Raw genomic sequence first — 20,428 nt, forward strand, 5'->3', positions numbered from 1 at the left:
TTCAGTTAATTTAGTAATTGTATTCCTAGTAAGTTTTAACTTCCAAAACTGCATACCTATTTAAATTATTTTAATTGTTTTATGACAATTTTTCTAAATTTTACTGTTAGATTTATAAATTAAAATTATCCGACATTTTATGGTTAAAAGAATGTTATTTTAAAGTTTAATGTCCCAGACATAAATTTGTATAATTATATTTATTAAAATGCATTAAGTTTCAGACATTCTTCTGTACTTAAAAGTGTTTTGAAAAAGACCAAGTTGCAACCTATCTTTTAATTTTTCCTGGTGAAATCAAGTACGTATAGCAAGTACTTCCAATTACGTATTATTTATCTCACATCTTGGCCTAATAAGTTTTTTTTTATGAAAATGATGACTTTGTACATATATTTAATGAAAAATATTATTATTATTATGACATAATAAAATAACTTTCAGAAACAGGTGGATTCTGGTGACGTGAAATGTTATGTAAATAAAACAGTGGTGAGTAAAAGCAAATACATGCTTTTCAATGTGAATAATTAAAACTTTTCGTTGATAATATATTATTGTTTTTAAAAACAATATTGCTTTCATATTACATTATTAAATTTGTACTAATAGTTGAATCAATTAACACTGAAAATCAGCTCGTTTTCCTCAAAATCAATTTCGATTTTAATGAAATTTTAAAATGTTTATTATTGTATATTTCAAATCAAAAATATTCTAATGGGGGGCATGAAAAGTTTAAGAGCTTTTCTGGCCAAAAAAAAAAATATTTTGTTTTAATTTTCTATCAAAATCAAATATTTTCGAAAAAAGCAAAGTACAAAAAACATTAGAGGAAATCAATTAAAGTAACGAAAAAATTGCAGTAAGGTGTCTACCATAATTTTTTTTATTTTTCGCAAGTATGTAAAATATATACCGCCTTTCATAAATTTTGAATATTCATATAAATTACAGTTATTAGGTACTAAATAGTTTCTAATATTGCTATTTACATATTAAATTTTGCCTCTGAAACTCAGCCTCTGAAAATAATTGAGGAGCTGATAAACGAAAGCGTATCTCTCGTGGACACCCAATATAACCTAGCCTTACCAAGTCCTCCCCTTTAACTTTCAAATATATTTTATGTCATATACATTTTTCTAATTTTATTAGATATTTGCGAAATATTTTGGTAGGTATCAAATTGATTTCCGATTTTCCCCCCATCAATTCAATTCAATTTTTCAGTCATTTCAGTCATTCAATTTTTTTCTGGACATACGACCACGAAAAAGACCTTTTTAATGGGTTTTTTTACAGTAGAAAGACATGCAGTTTGCAAAGTTTGGTAAGAGAAAATCTCGAATGAGAAGATCAGAAAAATGTATGTAGGTGTAGGGACAGTTCGATCATTGTAGTACAATTGATCAAGTTTTTCAAGGTGGCTAAAACCAGCGTGAACCTAATTACTGACAATAATAATTTCGCGAAGAATGAATTAAATACTAATTAAAATTCCGGCCATTATAAGTATATTTTGAAGGTGTTTTGAAGGAATTTTTATATACGAACGTATTTGTTTAAAAGTTGGATTTTTTTTAAATTTTGCGTAGCTGTTGAATATTAAAAAAGTATGATACACAAGAAAGTATCCTGAAAAGTTGTCGCTTTTGATGTGAAATAGAAACAAATTTTTATTTAACAATTGTAAGAAGCATTGAAATGAGGAAAATTGAAGAAAGGTTAATATTTTTATTTATAAGAACAAATATTGTGCGAGATACAGCGTTAGTTGAATGAGAGAAACTATAAATAGATTCTTATTCTGTTTTCCAAGTAATCATTTCATAAAATATTTATTCTTCAGTGATATCGAAATTAAAAACTAATTTAAAATATTACACTGGGATCCATATTTAAGTTACTTTTTGGAAGTTTCTTTTTTGTCTAGATTAGTTGGAATACTTTGTCACGAAGGTTGAGAAATGTTACGACAAACCGTTTTGTGTGAAGTAAGATGCCTATTCAAAAAAACTCGATCATATCATTAAACTTCATGCATTGAATAAATGTTTTTCCCAAATGTAGAAGATGTTTGAAATTATGACATACTCAATTTTTGTTTTCACCAAAAATCCACTCAAGTTATAGAGGGGTGTTTGCTGATTTTTAACTATTCTAGTATAGGTACTAGCTCTTTGCGATGAGTAAGTATACTAGAGCAGCTATAGAATAATATTTGTCTAGGATAATGAAGGAAGAATGCAATGTGACAACAGGTTTCGTTTCCGTTACGTTTCTTTTCTAAAGATACAAATATTCTTTACATACATCTAACACAAAACAAATCGCTTCAAGCGTATAACACATTAAACTTAACTTAAAAATCCACCTGTATATGATATTGTTCGGTTTAAATAAACTTCTTAATGGCGTTTTGAAAAACTTCACTAATGATACTTATCAGCGATATGCTTTAAGACGTCATTAGTTGAAAATGACAACTCTATTTTGTTTTTCTTTGCGATCTCATTTTCATTGCGATCCTTATTACGCAGGTACAAAAAATACAGGTAAAATTGCCCAAAAGTACCTATACAAATTTTTTTTGTATTATGTAAGTTATAAGTTAAAGTAATATATAGTGACTCAACATAAGATTTTTATACCATGCATATATAAAATATGTCAAAGTATACTAAGTTTAGTCCCAAGTTTATAACGCTTAAAAATATTGATTCTACGGACAAAATTTTTATACGTTACATATATTATGTATGAGTTTGTTTGTTTATAGCATATAGTTTATTATATCCACTGAGAAAGTGAGAAAAAGGATACTCTTATTACTGGTAAGAGTAGCTATCTCATACATGAACTCAAAAAACAAATGATTGCGTAATCAACACTTTTTATACCATAGAGATAATAGATAGAGAACGCCAGGAATCTGTTAGCCTGTAAGTGGCTGTGATAAGTGAAGCGAGAGAGAAGACTGCCAGTGAATTTCCCTGTGTCATTGTCTAAATCGTAAACTTATAGGAGACTATAAGGGGGCTCACAGGAGAACTCACTGGCAGTTCTCTATCTATATTATCTCTAGGGTTTATAAAAAGTATTTCAAAAATAAATTCAGTCAATTGATGGTTTTTACTTGTTTTTTAAATATAATTTTTTTTAAAATGTTCGATTCATAATATTAAGATATTAGTCAACGATATAAGTGCCATAAGTAAACTCGAATGGTTCGAAAGAGTTCAAAATATTTCATTAAGGGTGTTTCATTATTCCATTAAGGACCTTCTCGGTCGATCAAATGAGCGCTTTTACCCTTAAGTCAAATTAAGGAATTGCGATACATAATAAAATTTGAAGTAAAAATATTGACACAAGTGTGATTTTTTTTTCTGTACACAATGAATTCTTAAAATATTGACACAAGTGAATTAAAACATAATTAATTTCATTACCAATGATAATACACGCGTTTTTTAATGACAAATATCAAATAATAAATACATCATTCAATAATTTTTCCTCTATATACCTTTTATTAATTAAGATATATGGAATATGGAATATGTTTTAGCCTATATACCATAATATAATGCTGAATCAAAGTGCTTTGACTAGAATGAAAAAAAGTTCCCGATGATTTCCGCTTGTGCTCTACCTTGTTTACTGGATAAATGTGTGAGTAAAAAGTTAAAAAATTAACTTCTATGAGTCGAATCATATATGAAAATTGGCTGAAGCTGAATGCAGTCAATTGAAAATATCAAGTACTATAGTAACACTCACCCGCATCGCTGGGCTTAAAAGTAAAGATTGATAAAGATTGCTCGTAAAATATATGTATGGTTTTCTATTTTTTTAAATGTATAATAGTCGTAATTATTCATTGAGTATATCAGAAAAGATGGCCGTGAAATATTTTATATTGACTATTTTTACAGAAATCTGTAATTTATGGTAATGTCAAATTAAATTAATTTTAAAATATTATTAGCATATTTTTATAAATTATATCTCATGTGTTATTCTGGAGTGTGAGCTATATTGGTGTACAGTTTCATTAAAAACCATTCGCTAGTTTTAGCGTGAAAGCGTAACAAACAAACAAACAAACAAACAAACAAACAAACATGCTTACTTTCGCATTTATATTATATAGAGATCGAGATAGAGATAGAGATTATTCGCAGATCCTTAAGCTTTTTCTAACAGTCATGTATGGGTCACTCATAATAAAAGTACTTCTGCTTTTAATTCAATAAAGGCTGGTCTAAAAAAAGTATTTTTGAATCAAATTAGACTAGTTTGAAACTAATTTATTATTGATTGTAAGCGAAGGTTTTATCATATGTAGTTTTATAAATATTAGATTGTGATTGCAGAATGGTTGTAAAATAAAAGTGGCTTGCAATGAGTCCTTAACCTTTAATTCAAAACAGTTACATCTATTTCAAGGGGCTAAAGTTACAGCACGAATACATCTTCTATTCAGAATATGGCCCTCCACTGCGATCCAAGAATTTTTCGATTCGATAAGCTTTGTATTTTTTTTCGAAAGGTCGGCTTTAAGCGAGTAGAAACGAAGATGGTAGTTTTTAAAAGAATCGAATTGTTGAATTCATTGATTTAATTGTTTTTGGTACGAAATTAAGAATAGTATAGATATTTCAATGTTATTTAGAATTCGCCCTTAATGTAAAGTTTAAAAAATCTTAAAAATATTTAAGATTAAAATTGAATCAAAACATAAATTCTTTTGAGTGCGTTCCTCGCAACTATGGCAATTGATGCATGTTAAAAAAAATTAGTATTCCTTTTAAATTGTACACGGAGTTTGTGTGGGGCTACTATCAGAGTTTTTTAGTATAAATAGTTGACAAAAATTTGTAATCAAGCATTCAAATATTTTAAAAGTATTTTAACTTTATAAATAAAAAATAAATTCGTTAAAAATGAAATTTCTTTGCTTAAGTGTTTTGGTTTGTGGAGTTTTCCTTTTTGTAAGTATTTTCGAATAATAATTTAAACTATTTAATATTTCTATATCTTATTTTTATTTTTATATATTCTATTAACTATTTAATATTTTATCAATAATACTGGGTATTCCCTAATGACCGAATTTTAACGGTACAGTGATACAAAGAAGAAAAAATTCTATGAAGAAAGGTCCTTAAAGGATCGTAATTATTACTACCTACCAAATAACATTTCATTAATTTTAATTAATCAACGCAAAAATTACAATTCTTAGAAAAGTTGTTTCTTTTTTCACTAACTCATATTAAAAAGCTTTTACGAATCGGGGTCACATATTAAATAAAAGACAACGTTAAGTGAATTTTTTGTTTCTAAGTATTTTCTATATCTCTATACATTAGGCGAATTTCAAGTTATTTCCAAAGACTATACATAAAATGAATGGTAAAATTAATTTTCATAATGCGCAATTATTTTCATAATGCTTCTATTTTACAGGTTTCTGCAGATACAGTACTTAATGGAACCGCAGACACAGTAGTTGATGACATTAAAAATGTAAGTGAAAAAAATTAATTATACGTTCGCTACGAAGAATCGATTAGTTTTCGTTCATCGTTTCTCAAAATTAGTTTCTGAACTTGAACTATTCATTGATAAATGATTTATTCATCACTAAATGTTTCACTTTGATCTGTTATCATATTTGACATAAAAATACTGAAGTGACTTGCCTATTGTAAAACGGACAGTTTCGAAAACCATTGATAATTATCTTAGGTTAGGCTAGGTTATATTGGCTGTCCACGATGGATACACTTAGGCTATAGCCCATTGTGATACCATATATGTGTTTTACCACCTTTTCCGCTGATAATTTCATTTATCAGGTACTCAATTATTTTCAGAGGCTGAGTGCACCTCCTTCATGCATATACTATGCACTACACAAGCCCATCACAAATATTAATTAAATTACTTTTGTTGTGACTGCGGGAATAGAACCCGCTACCCTAGGTACTAGGGTTGACAATTATCTTGGGATTAATTATATCAAAACTCATATTATTTAGTTAAATATAAGATAACTAAATATTGTACTGGAAAGAAAAAGTCGTACTTGGAGCTTTTATTTCTAGATGGTTGATATTATGACTTCATTTTTCATTGCATGTAATGTTATGTCATTTAAATTGTGTAGTTCTTATAAGTCGTGATTTCTTCTTCAATGTCAAGAATCCTATACACGACGTATGTATTGTCACAGGCAATAAGATTTTTTAACAGAAAATTTTGGCAATTTTTAAGTAACAAAACTATTCTCCGCATTTTGAATTGCAGCAATAAAACAATTTCACAAAACATCCTTAAATTCCCACCGAATCTTATTTTTTATAATTAGTTAACTATGAGTCTCTTATAAGTGATAATGTTGAAAACAATATGAAGTAAATAAATTGTTTTATATTTTGACAATTTAGAAATTGGATGAAATGAAAGATCAATTTACTAATGCAACCGGAGACTTTGGAAAAACCGTTACGGATGGCATTTCAAAATTAAGTGGAAAGAAAGGAATTGTTGCTGTAATTATGGATTCAATTATTCAGACAATAACAAGCATTGCTAGTCAAGTAACCAAATTTTTTACAGACCCGATTTATGACGGTCTTAACAAGTTCGCTGATGGAATTGTTAAACAATTGAACAACACCATAAATGACATTAGAAAAATACAGAAATGTGGTAATGAGTCTCAAAATAAAACCGATTTTACAGCACCATTGAAAGCTGTCGAAAAATGTGCTGTAGACGCAGTAGATCAAGCAAGTGGTCTAATGGGAGAAGCAGTATCAGCAATTGGACAACTAGGAACTTCTATTGGTTCAGATATAAGTGATACAGTAAAATGCGTTGGTAGCATGTTAGATATTGTGAATTGTGTTGGCGGTTTTATTAATGGAGGATTACGAGGCGTTAGAGATGTGAGTAATACCATCGCTGTAGGTACACAAGTTGTTACCGGTATGATTACTCTATTGCCACAAGGAGTTGGTTGTATGGCTGGACAATTTAATGAAATTGTTCAAAATGCCACACAAACTGGTCTTGATGTAAATAAATGCATTCTCAACTAAACTTATACAATTTTATTTTAGAAATTTATTATTATTAATATTGTATGCAAAGAATAAATGATTTGCTAATCAGAAATATTTATTATTTTGTTACTTTTTGACCTCCATTTTCCCTTGCCAATAATGCAAAAGAAGTAAATTAATTCAACCTTAAATGCCTGAATTAATAAATGGGACTGAACCCATTCTTCAAAGGCCAAAAATTTAACCAGTTCAGCAATGGTTAAATTTTTATTTTTTCATTTAACATTATCAGAGATTTGCACAGAAACCTCCTCATTTTATCTTAGAGGACAGTCATTAATAACGAAATTTTAAATTTCAACTCATAAAATCTTACATAATAGATTTACCCCCCCCCCCCTTCTACCAAATGTTTACGTAATTAATGAATGGCTCCTTATCAGAGATTTATTTAGTAACAAATTTCTATTTTTGACCCAATTTCCTACATCAACTTGTGTTTTATATAAATACGCATTTCGACTACCATGCAGTCATCATTGGTACGAATTAGCTCATCGTAATAACTCTTATATTGGTGAATACATGATAGCCGAAATACGTATTTATATAACAAAAACTTGTTCTAGGAAATTGGGGCAAAAATGGAAATTCTTTTCTAATCCCTATACAATCAATAAGGAAATTAATTTACTATATGTAATTTATATCTACTCATCGCCGATAATAATAATTGTAATATAATATTTTCAATTACATTATCGTATTATATATAACGGATCGAAGCGCATACAATATTATTTAAAAAAACTCGTGAGTGGCAGAATTTCATCTTTAGGGTCACATTTCCCCCTCATTAGAGCTTCTTATTATTATATTATTATTTATTATTATTATTTATTTATTTTTTTAAGTTTATAAACTTGTACAAAGGAATTCGTTCTTTTCAAAAAATATTACAAATAAGTTTTATGCAACATTACAAATAAGATTCATAAATTAAGTTATTAAAAGTTAAAACAAACAATTGACTGAGTTAATTGTTGAAATACCATGTATAGACAGTATTGATTACTCTGTCAAATTACATATACATACATGTCACACACATATAACTGATATACCCATACAATACATACTATACAATTTGTTCTCTCAGTGATGTTTACGAAAAAATGTTTCAAACAGAGTTGTATATTTTTTTATAAGGAACATTTTTTACATTTAAACTTTTGTTTTATCTCTAACGGTATACAAGATGGGTCCCACGGACCCAAGACCCAATTGACCTGTGTTGCTCATTTACGAACTTGACCTCACTTTTAACTTCCTCAGCACGCTATAAATTTCAGCATGATATCCCTTTTCGTTTTTGAGTAATCATTATGACAGACGGACAGACAGACAGACAACCGGAAATGGACTAATAAGGCGATTTTTTGAAAACCTATACCAAAATTTTTTTCATAGCATCAATATTTTTAAGCGTTACAAACTTGGGACTAAACTTTGTTTACGTTGCTATATTTCATATACATGGTATACAAATAAATACAATCCAGATGAGATTATTTCACAAATAAAAAAAATGAAAATTAATAGGTACTTAAATAAAGATTTGCATAATAACAAAAAGTCACCCTTTTGGCAAAAACGCCACTAGGCATCATAAAACTTTTGATCTAGAGGGTGAACAAAGCTTAATCCCAAATTTTCAGGAAAATCGAAGCTAGAGGAAATAATTAAGAGATTAGACCTTCGTTTACTGGAGTATAAATCGTATTCTAGAGCTTGGGATCTTGAAACGGACTTATAAAACACTCGTATTGTTTTCCGCTGGTCTCGAGACAGTGCATAAGTCTATTTTTTTGGGTAAAAATTGACTAAAAAAAGTGAAGCACTTATTGAATGTTGCTTGTATATACGACAAAAAATCTAAACATATTATTATTACAATCAAAATTGGAATATAGCCAAAATACAATTTATTTATATATAAATATAAATATATACCTAGTACATAAATATAATTATATATTATATGTCTATCTATTATATTGATCCTTGGGTATCAACATTTACAGGATGAATCAGAACTGGTATGCAATTTCTAAGATTAGAGTAGGTATTCAATCAAGATAATAAATATAAGATTATTAAAATATAACTTATGTTTTAAATTTTATGATTTTTGTTTATAAGAACTTGTAATAAAAAAATGATTGAGCTAGAAATTTAGTACTTATCTTGGAAAGTAATCATTTCAATTGAAAGAAAGGTATATTCGTTTCCCAGTTATTGACAAAAATTGACAGACTCCTTCTAAATTATTTTAAGGATCAATATCTAACATGGCGGAATAATTTAATATTTTTTTACAAACCAGCTTATTTACCAAAATCAAGCTGATTCATCGAAGTCTAGGTGACAATTTCGAAAAGAATTGTTTCGCACATTTTCTAGGTCTATTGAATAATAAATCAAAATAGCTTCAAAATGGTTCACTGCTAATATAATATTTGGGAGTGCTTTAATGAAATGAAGTTTTATTGTATACTACAAGGTAAATATATCCTACCATCAAAGGTTGTTCGTATAATCGGTCCATTTGTTTTGATTTTTGAAAAATATCAAAAGTGTTGGACTCGTAACTCGGAATTCTATAATTTTATCTCAAAATAGAGCAAAAAATTTTTAAATTATGATAATTGTTAACAAGACCGACAAATTTTACAAACTTGAATTTATTTGAAAAAAATTTTCAAATTTTTATCAAAATAAATTCATAATTGGTGGAGTAATTGCTTTACAAATAAACAAAAACAATCATTTTAATAATTTCCTCCCATCTTTTTCAAATCGGTTAGAAAAATAAATAAGCAATTGTCTGAAAATAATAATTTAGTGCTTTCTTCGATATATCTAGTTTCATCTTTTAGAATTGTTAGTGTTCTAAGAAACAAAAAATTGTGATATAAAAATTGCTTATTACTAGTCTTTTTTCTTCTACTCCTCTTTAGGCAGTTACATAATTATAAATTATTATATGTTAATATAAAATAATAATCAATAAATATATTATTATAAATTTCAGTAATTTGAGTTAAATTGATACTTCTTTTCGAAATAGTATATTGAGATTACTTAGACACTAAAAGAATCATTTTTTATATCAACCAAATTGCAGAAATATCGCAAATAACGGAAATGCTATATTTATTCATACTATGTAAGGGAGTTCCCTAACTTTTGAAAAAGTACATTGGAAGCCATAATTTCACGTGAAAATTATTCGGTTACAATATGAATCAAGTTGGTATCCCAAAACACAATAAATAAATTAAGGGTGCAAAGCTTTTTCGATCAAGTGGACATGGCCATGGACCTATTTTTCCTTGAAAAGGTAGATTATAAGCTATGATTTCACGTAAAAATTATCTGGTTATCTTATGCGCCAAAGTGGTATTCCAATTTTTAATTTTGAAGTGAAAATTTTAATAGGTGCGTTAGACAATTTTTTATTGGGTGAAATCTTATGGATCCATCATCAACATGTTTTTGCTAGGTATACCCATAAGCTATAATCACCCAGTTCCATACAGCTATCGTATTATACTTATAAAAAATGCATTTTAATATGTATCAGCCAGTTAAACCGCGAAGACTATTATGGTATTTATTAAATTTCATTCATAAAGGCATCTTTCAAATAAGAAATATAACGTATTATATTAGCAACCAAAATTATAAACTACAATTCCCCTCCCTATTAAATTAAAAAATATTGTAATTTCTCATTCTTTTCAAGTTTTGGCAAGGGAACTCTTACAGTAAAACATACTTTCGTTTCATATAACTTTAAAAATTTCACTTTCAACAAGTTGAAACAGACTTGATTTCATAGCTTTTCAATGAATGCATCATCTAGGTGAACTGAACTAGCTCGAGGTGTACTTTTCAGTTTTATAAGAAGGTTATTTAATTTTTTTTGTTCAGTATGAAATATGTTTTTCTTTTCTGTACGTACTTGTTGAGTTTTAATAAGTACCATCCTAAGTAAGGTAAGATGATTGTACCCCGGACAAAATTTACCTTGAATCTGTATTTAGTTTAACGGCATGAATCGCTATCTGTGAGATACCAATTTCTGCGAGATACTATAATACGATTCAAGGGAACTGTGAGATAGAAACTACATAATGAAAAAGTTTACTTACTTTTAACTTTAAATATAAAAATAATTTTTAGTGTTTAAAGTTTAGTAACAGGTTTTGATTTACTATTCATTTATTTATAAGTTGACTATTGTGTTTTGTGTTTTAAAGCATCTTGTATCTAAATCATTCCTTGATGATAGGTATTTGGTCATACCTTATTTCAGTTTTAAACTTCACGTAAAATATTAAGTAACTGAAGTTTGAAGAAACATCAAGTCATGTACCTTGAATCTAGTAATACAATGTACCTCGGATAGATGTAAATAGGTAAGTTAGCAATTACAAGTAACCGTAGTGCAACTGATAATAAGAACGTCTCATGTTTCCCGAGTCATCAAAAATGTCAGTAGAAACAGTTACTGGACTTTTAAAGAAAAGGATGTATGTAAGTGAAACTCACAACATTTTCAAAGTTTAAATTACTCACATTATATAATGCTATTCCCGAAAGTGTACCGTTATATAAGTTTACGCATATGAATAAAAGACTACGTTCAGGTAAAATAGGTGGGAATGATCTTGTATCATGGATCGTACGTTCTTATCGATAACAGGAATATAGTGCTAAAAGACAGACTTCTTCGATTAAATTTCCATAAATGTATATTTTGTTTTTTGGCACTACACTCTCCCCTACTACTTAATATTTTGATTTTTATAATGATAAGATATACAGGTACATGTGGTATATAAGGTAGGTAGGTATTAGGTATAAGATACATAAGGTATATGTATGTACCTACTAACCAAGTCGACATAATAATTTGTATTATGACCTATTTTCAAATATACAACGTGTTCTGTTTTTGACTGCTGAAACCTAGTTGCTCATCAAGAGCAACAAAAAAAAACTTTTCCAAATTTAGATCTGAGGCCTAATTTGGGAGATAAAGGTATGACAAAAATTGATACATTTGTTCATTCACTGAATATCATTCGATAACTAGTAGCCCATGATAATCAGTAGATATTAGTAAATTTCACCTAATAATGAAATGAGTATTAAAAAAGTGTAAAATTATTTACTTGAATTTGGTCAAACTGTCCCACCTTTTATATTTTTATTCTACTATTGCGAGAAATAATTATAATTATAAGTAAACAATTTCTCATTGGACATAAACAAACAAACCACACCCATTCACTCATGGTTTTTTTTTTGTTTATGTACAATAATCTAATGTTTTTTTCAAAATAATATAATCCAATTAAATCATTTTATACTTTTTAAAAATCCCTTCCTTAGTTGAATGTTATTAAATGAAATTTACTAATATCTATTGATTATCATGGCCTACTGGTTATCGAATGACAGTTAGTGAATGAACAAATGTATAAATTATTGCCATACCCGTATCTCCCAAATTAGGCTTCAGATCCAAATTTTGAAAAAAAGTTTCTTGTTGCTCTTGATGAGCTTTTGAGGAAGCTTGGTTTCTGCAGTCAATAACAGAACACGTTGTATATAAAAAAAACTACATACACACTTTAAATAACAACTTTTTATTCGTTATATTATGTTCATTGTATTCCTTGTAAATTTTATTTTTGATAAGGAATTTATCCATCATGCAAAAGAAAACTTGAAAGACTAATTACATTTTCTTAGTAGGTACGAATCCTTAAACGTACGAAAAAATCAACTTTAAATAAATAGCATACGTTCAACTGCAAAGTTTCTACTTTCAGAATTTATAATTGCCTTAATCAGAGGTATATTTGAGAACTTAAAAAACAACAGGACATATACCGTGGCTATTTTTTTATTTTCTATAATCGTAGTAAAACAATTCTTGTCTCTTTAATAAAGATCAATTACGAATGAAAACAAATTCGAAAAATGTTCTGTAAGCTATGCTTCTACATTTTTTTATGTATCTACTCGAAATGCATTCTGGTTACCACATCTAATACTAATTTTATTATTTCCCAGTCAAAGTTTTAATTTGAAAGTCGATGTTTCTTCGTAATTTTTTTTAGGAACCATTTTGCTGAATAGACAGTGTAACATAATTCAAAATTGATATTTTTGTTTGCAGTATATTACTAAAAGAAATTTAACAACGCAATCGTCGAATAAAGGTGTGGAGCAAAAACTTGTCAAAAGGGTCTTTCGTTAATTGAAAACTTTTAGCCAAATTATTCACTTATTGTGTTTTTAAAAGCTTTTCTTTAAAGTACACGACATAACAAACAAGAAATATTCTAATAATACGAATACTGAAAAGATTTTGATAAATTCGGTATTTAAGCCACGATTGTAACATCAAATTTATTTATTATAAAATTTATCTTTATCAATTCTCAAAAAGGTAGGATAAATGAAAATTAGACTTTAATTTGAGAGTTCGGGTAATGATGAAAAGTTATATTGCATAAGTAATAAATGAGTTAAAACGCCTCTTGTTCGTAACCTTCCAAAAAATTTTGTGTTAAAAATACACACATTGATTCATTTTTTAAATTTATAAAAATAACTAAAAAATTTATCAAAAGTGTTTTTGATCTGTGAAGTGTTTAGAAGGCCCACCTATTTATTATTATTCATAAAACAGTGTCATAGCCATAAATATAAATTATCATTAACTTCAAAATATAAGACATTGTATTAGTTTATAGTTATTTGGGTGAAAAATTTATTCAACGCCCCATTTACTATACAATATGACATAAATCACTTTCATCAAGAAAATATTGGACGTATTCACAAATTTTCTTTAAACATTTAATGTCATTCAAATCTTTCCAATGTAAAAATTCACGTTGAATGCATATACCTGAATCGAAATTAAAGAGTTTCCTTTTAAAATTTAAAATTTGATTGATAATTATTAAGTTTATTTCCGAAATGGAAGAATCCTATTAGATTCAAATTTATAAAGCCCTTTAAAAAAATATATTTAGCTGTTTTATCCGTTGTATCGATACATTTTGCCTTAATTTCCAATCAATCCAAATTATTGGACTTATTTCTACACACATTCGTTCGCTTAATTTTTAAGGAGAATAATCTGAGATCCTCAGTTTTTTCGTATAGCTAGAAAAATCAGCCAAGTCCGTGAAATTCACACACAAAGGAATTCCGTTGTCATTTTCTGAGAAAAATATGGTCAATTAAAAACTAGATTATCCCATATTTGGGAAGTAAACGTAGAATTTATTTTAACCGAATCGGGCATTTTGAACTTAAGGTACTAATCCCGTCAATTTTAATTACAAGAAAATTGATTAAATTCAACTAAAATTTTTGTTCTATTTATTTCGTATAGAGCCAACAGGAAGTTTTCTTTTTATTACGAATTGGTTCTCCAAGAACGTTAGCACTCATACGTATTACCGTCTTTTGAGTTAAATCCATCCCTAATACATATAAGATAATCATATAAGAATTGTAAATATTAGGAATTAGGATCCTGTCATCATTGATGAAAAAAGAAACATTACAACAAAAGCTAAGCTAATTCGAGTAAATGAGTAAATATTGTACTGCCAGCGTGATTCCCTTTAATCAAGAAGCTATTTTTATTATATTGAATTAAAATATATAATGAGCTGTAGAAAATCATCAATTTTTTTTCTTAATGTTTAGAATACGGCATCAATGTGCAAACATAGTTAAAGCTCTGTATGAATTTTTTTCAATTTTTAAATAAGGTATTTTAGGTATCATTAAATTCCCTGCGTTTCCACCATTAACTTTAATAAATAAAAAATTGTAACATGCGAAATTTACAAAATTTAAAAAACCACCGACTAATTTTTCGGGTATGGAACCCTAAACTCGCACATAAAACACATTTTAGAACACTCTCCATCAAATTACCTTTTTTCTTGAAGCTTTTTCCAAATTGACTCGATTTTCGCAAATTTTTTCCTTTTTTCTGGTACGGAACCCCAAGCTCGCACTTGAAACATAGCTAAGAATACTCTCCATTAAATTACCTTTCAAACAAAACAAAAAAAAAATGGTTCATCCAATTAGGCTATACGATGCCACAGACAGACAGACAGACACACACACACACACACATAGCGGTCAAACTTATAACAACCCTTTTCTTTAGTTCATGGGTGAAAAAATCAATGTTATCATTTCTAAATTTCAGTGATCAAACCCAAACTATTTCGATAGAGAATAACTATAAGATCTAAGATTAACGTATCGAGACTGCCTAATATAAAATGCATTTAGAACTAAGTAACAAAACAAGAAATGACTTAGAGTCTAATGTATAATGTCTTAAAGTCTATAAATAAAATTTCAAATCTCTCACATTGGGATATCTAACATATAATGTATTGAATATATAATTTTAAATGACATATGTTGATGTTTATTTTATTTTCTCCTATACTCTCTGTTCGTACTTTCTATTCGGATTTATCGTTCGTTGATGGTCGGATATAATCCGATGTTTTTATACTTAAAATAAAATGTATTTTATGTGTAAAATGATTATTATTGTTATTTAATAATTTCATAAAGAAATTAGGAAATAAAATAACTTTACATGCCGTAATTATTTATTGTTGTTTTCATTTAAAACATTAAAATTGTTTCGAAATAATTTTAGATGAATTAAATGGCCTATATACAAATTGATTTTTCATTGAAAACACGAAACAACACAACTTTTTAATGAGAGAATCGGGAAATATGAAAATCTGATACATGAAAAGAATCGTATAAATAAAATACTTATCTCGGATAAATTAAAAAAAAAAATTATTTCTCGCATATTTACATTCGTGAAATTTTTTTTCAAATTCAACTGATGATTTGAGCTTTGCCCCCAAAATTATTTAATGTTAACGCTAAGTGTATAATGTAAACGCTAAAGTATTGAATTAGGAAAACTTTCAAAAATTAATAATAAATTTGCTTTGAAATTTTCATCAAAACAGTCATCCAAATAACAATTTACACAGCTTGACTGAATATGTTGAAAAAATGAATAAATTTTTCCCATTGGATGATTTAAGATGTGTATTTAGATTTACAAAATCACTAATAAGTGATTGATATCCAAGGAAAAATTGATATCCAATCACTATGTATTGTAAATACGAAAATAATGATGTTTGTTTGTTTGTTTGTTACGCTTTCACGCTAAAACTAGCGAATGCTTTTTAATGAAACTGTACAACAATATAGCTCATACTTTAGAATAACACATGAGCTATAATTTATAAAGATATTTTACATTTAACAAAATTGAAAACTGTGCACATCAAGAGAGGTGGAGGCTATAAAGCGGTGTTTTTTTACTTTTAAGCCCAGTGAAATAGGCGGTATCAGGCTCGTAGAATATAAAACAAACATGTGAAACTTTTGTAAAAACTAAAGCTTTTAATGCTTCGATTACCGTTCATTTTACTTCGATTTTACATGGAGCAAATAAGTTTAAATACAGCCTCTTCCAAGGAAAACAAGGATAATGCCGATTACATGAACTCTTAATTAAATAGTTTCATTAACGTTAAACCCTTACACATTGTTTATGAAAGCTTTTTGAGATTTAACTTATATTTTTAACTTCCAATTAAATATTTCATCAAACTATCAACATTATTTTAAACATACACCTATCTTCAAGTTAATGAGTTTACTCATTAATTTTAATTTCAAGAAGGTAGACAAATATAAATATAAAATTTAAAAAATATATATAAGCAAGTGAAAACAAACAGTTGACTGAGTTTATTGTTGAAATACCATGCATAGACAGTGTTGATTACTCTGTCACATTACACATATATAGCATACATGTCACACATACATAGCTAATATAAGTGATATTCTCATATAATACATACTATACAATTAATGCCTAATTTGCGCTCTCACGGGTAAACAAGGATGTTTACGAAAAAATGTATCAAACAAAAGTTGTTTTGTTTTTTAAAAGGAACATTTATTACATTTAAACTTTTGATCTATCTCTAGTGATTTACAAGATGGGTCCTACGGATCCTCTGTTACGTCCTGAGTACGCTGTAAAAATTTCAGCTTGATATCTTTTTTCGATTTTGAGTTATCGTGATGACAGACGGACAGACGACGGACTGGCGACAGACAAACAGACAGAGAACCGGAAATGGACTAATAAAGTGATTTTATGAACACCTATACCAAAATTTCGTTCATAGCAGCAATATTTTTAAGCGTTACAAACTTGGGACTAAACTTAGTAAACCTTGATTTACTTCATATACATGGTATAATAAAATCATTTTTCGTTTTTCTGTCGTTAACATTATAAGTGATGTTATGTGTAGTTTTTTCTGTTAATAATTTTTTATCAAGGTGACAAATTCTTTTATAAATATCTTCTTTTTCATATGTCGTTTTTATAGTAAAACTGAAATGTTATGTACATTTAGATAACATTCTGCTTTAGAAATTTGGAGAAAAAAAAATGTTTTTTTGATCAACTAGCCTAGTTAACTTAGGAAAGAACGACTTTTATGGTTTTAACCCGATCGTATTTGACTCCTGGAGCGACTTTTGGTTCTAACGCCATAATATACCATTATTTCATATTTTGAAAAAAAAAAAAAAATTTGCTCCTTGTTAAAGGTGATACGCACATTAATCTTTGCGATTTAATGTTACAATTCCATACTTTAAACGCCTTTCTTTTTGATACAACTTAAATATACAGCATTTGGAACTCTAATAATATAGTAGTATATAAAATCTTCTAACCGAAATATTGAGCACAATTTTGACAAATATAATTCCTTTTTTGGCTCTCATAATGTTTGTAGGGATTTAAGCAGGTATTGGCTTTTAATAACAATAACGAATTATAACAAAAATATGAAGGGTTATTTTAACATTTCGATTATATATTTGACCTATCTTCATATTCTCAAGAGAATGTACCAAATCATAAACATCTACTTCGGACGTTTGAGCCCTAGGGAAATTTTACTTCTCGTTTATCCCTTGTATTTCTCGAAAATTAAAGGTTTGCTATCTACTTGATCGATTTTATTCATTCGTGATTTCACTTTGAACAAACTTTTTTATTAATATATAATATAAAAAATTTAGATTATTTTAGAATAATTCTTTACCTTGAATAATTCGTTATAAAGAAGTATTAATCTAAAATGTTAACAATACGGACTAAAATTACTTGTAAAAACTAAATATTGTACAATATTTAAACATATATGATCTTCGAAAACTTTTTAATTATGAAAGCTTTTGAAAAAAAAAAAGTAGACTTAATTCTTACAGCTTTTGAATAGGGGAACGTGAGACACAGTGAAACAAAAAATCAATTTTTAAGCTTTAAAAACAAAACATTTTATCTACTTAAAAACTGACAAAGTATTAAAATCACTTCTTCGATTTCAAATTTTTGTTTCTCTGTGACCCAGAAATGAGGTAGAACCGAAATAAGTGTGGAACAAATACAAAATTACAACATAAAATTCAGAAAATCTGCTTTTATCTTGTTTAGGAAAAAATAGTAAATTTATATTGTCTGGCACAAGCCATCATCTGAATAAAATTACCCACCCGCTATGCTGGGCAATTTCAACGTTAAAAAAAATTACCGTGTTATAGCCCTCACCTTCCTTAACCTGAATTATCCTCCCTTTTGTGATGCGGAACCCCATTTTTTGAAAATTAAATTTAGCGCATGATACTCGCTAATAACGTAACTCTCTACAGGCATCATAATATATAAAAACCGGTACAAGCGAAATAATTAAGTATTCAATCGGTTAATTCAAAAATAACGAATATCAACTTCGATGCAAATCACCCCTAGAATAACTTTCAAACCTTTTTTAACCCCATTAGGTGATGAGTTTCAATAAAATACGGAACAAATTTTTCTTCGATTTTGTTATAGAATGTTTACGCAAAAATTGAAGTATATTGGACCAAGGAATCACGTTGTCTGGTACAAACAACGCCTATTTCACCCCTTTAATGGTAATTAATTTCGGAAAATGCTTTCTTATCGGATGCCTACGTCATACAAAGAACACACCCTTCAAGGTCTATACGATTAGCGGTGTAGGCTGTGCGTTGATCCATCAGTCAGTCAATCAGTCATTCAGAACAAAGTATTTTATATGTATAGATTAATTTTTTGATATCTTTTTATAATGAAGTTTTACTGTAAAGTATTAAAAATAATACCTACAACGATATAGATAAAGTGTTTGTATGCTGTGCTTTTAATAATATAACAATAATATACTTCGTTAGCACACATGTAAACATTAAATAGTTACACATTTCAATATATTGTCAAAAACTTTTATAATAATGTTCAACACACTTATACATTTTGTGAGATAGAGACGACATTCATTGTGTTTTACATTTCTGTGGAATATGATCATAAAATTACTAACTAAATTATTCATGCCAAGAGCCAAGATTACAATTACGTCTATACGTTTGTTCGCGTACGTAAGTAAACGTTCTGTTGAATACCGTTTTATTGCTACTGTCATTTATGTTAAGGTTATCGTATGAAATGTAACGTTTAATATTATAGAAACAACAAACGTACTGACTGACCAATTGTGTTTGATTGAATTAGAAATAAGTTCGATTATAACTGGAACATAGCCTTAGGATTTTAATTAATTAAACTGGGTGTTCAAAGTTATAACAGCTGGACTTCATCAAATGTCACTAAATGTCAAATTAATTTATCAATAAACTTACAGCCAGAAAAGCCATCTCTTCTTCGGACGAAGCTTGTTTTTCTTCCGAAAACGTTCGGCACAAAGTATTGTGAATTTTAGAAAAAAAGGATTTTGTTCCCCAATTAGTTATGCCTGCCTAAAGCATGGGGTATTGCATAGCATTATTTGCAATGAAGTCAATACTGCGGAATTTTTTTATTGACATCCATAAGATTTAAATTATGATGGATTATTATCTCATTTTACCATTTCCCTAGACTACGATACTAGAATACTCATTAATAGATCCACAAAACTTACACCAATTTTGATAGTTCTTTCAGTTTGGCCTCAAAACTCCTGAAATTATACTTAGAGCAATATGTATCTAATTCTATGCATTATTAATACACGAGTCTGTATATTCGTTTCTGAGTATTCGTTTGCATCAATTTAATTTAAAAC

General features: G+C 28.2%; 2 protein-coding genes across 2 annotated transcripts in view; one reads left to right on the plus strand and one right to left on the minus strand.

Moving 5' to 3' along the window:
• Window positions 1-20,428, minus strand: part of LOC123298621 — a 267,853-nt gene that overhangs the window by 154,036 nt on the left and 93,389 nt on the right. The window lies entirely within an intron of this gene.
• Window positions 4,905-7,133, plus strand: LOC123298629. The gene is made up of 3 exons (XM_044880717.1): window positions 4,905-5,000; window positions 5,479-5,538; window positions 6,462-7,133. The coding sequence occupies exons 1-3, from the start codon at window positions 4,953-4,955 to the stop codon at window positions 7,116-7,118; spliced, it is 765 nt and encodes a 254-aa protein (XP_044736652.1). The 5' UTR covers window positions 4,905-4,952; the 3' UTR covers window positions 7,119-7,133.

This window comes from Chrysoperla carnea, chromosome 1 (assembly GCF_905475395.1).
Source record: "Chrysoperla carnea chromosome 1, inChrCarn1.1, whole genome shotgun sequence".
Classification (NCBI taxonomy): Eukaryota; Metazoa; Arthropoda; class Insecta; order Neuroptera; family Chrysopidae; genus Chrysoperla; species Chrysoperla carnea.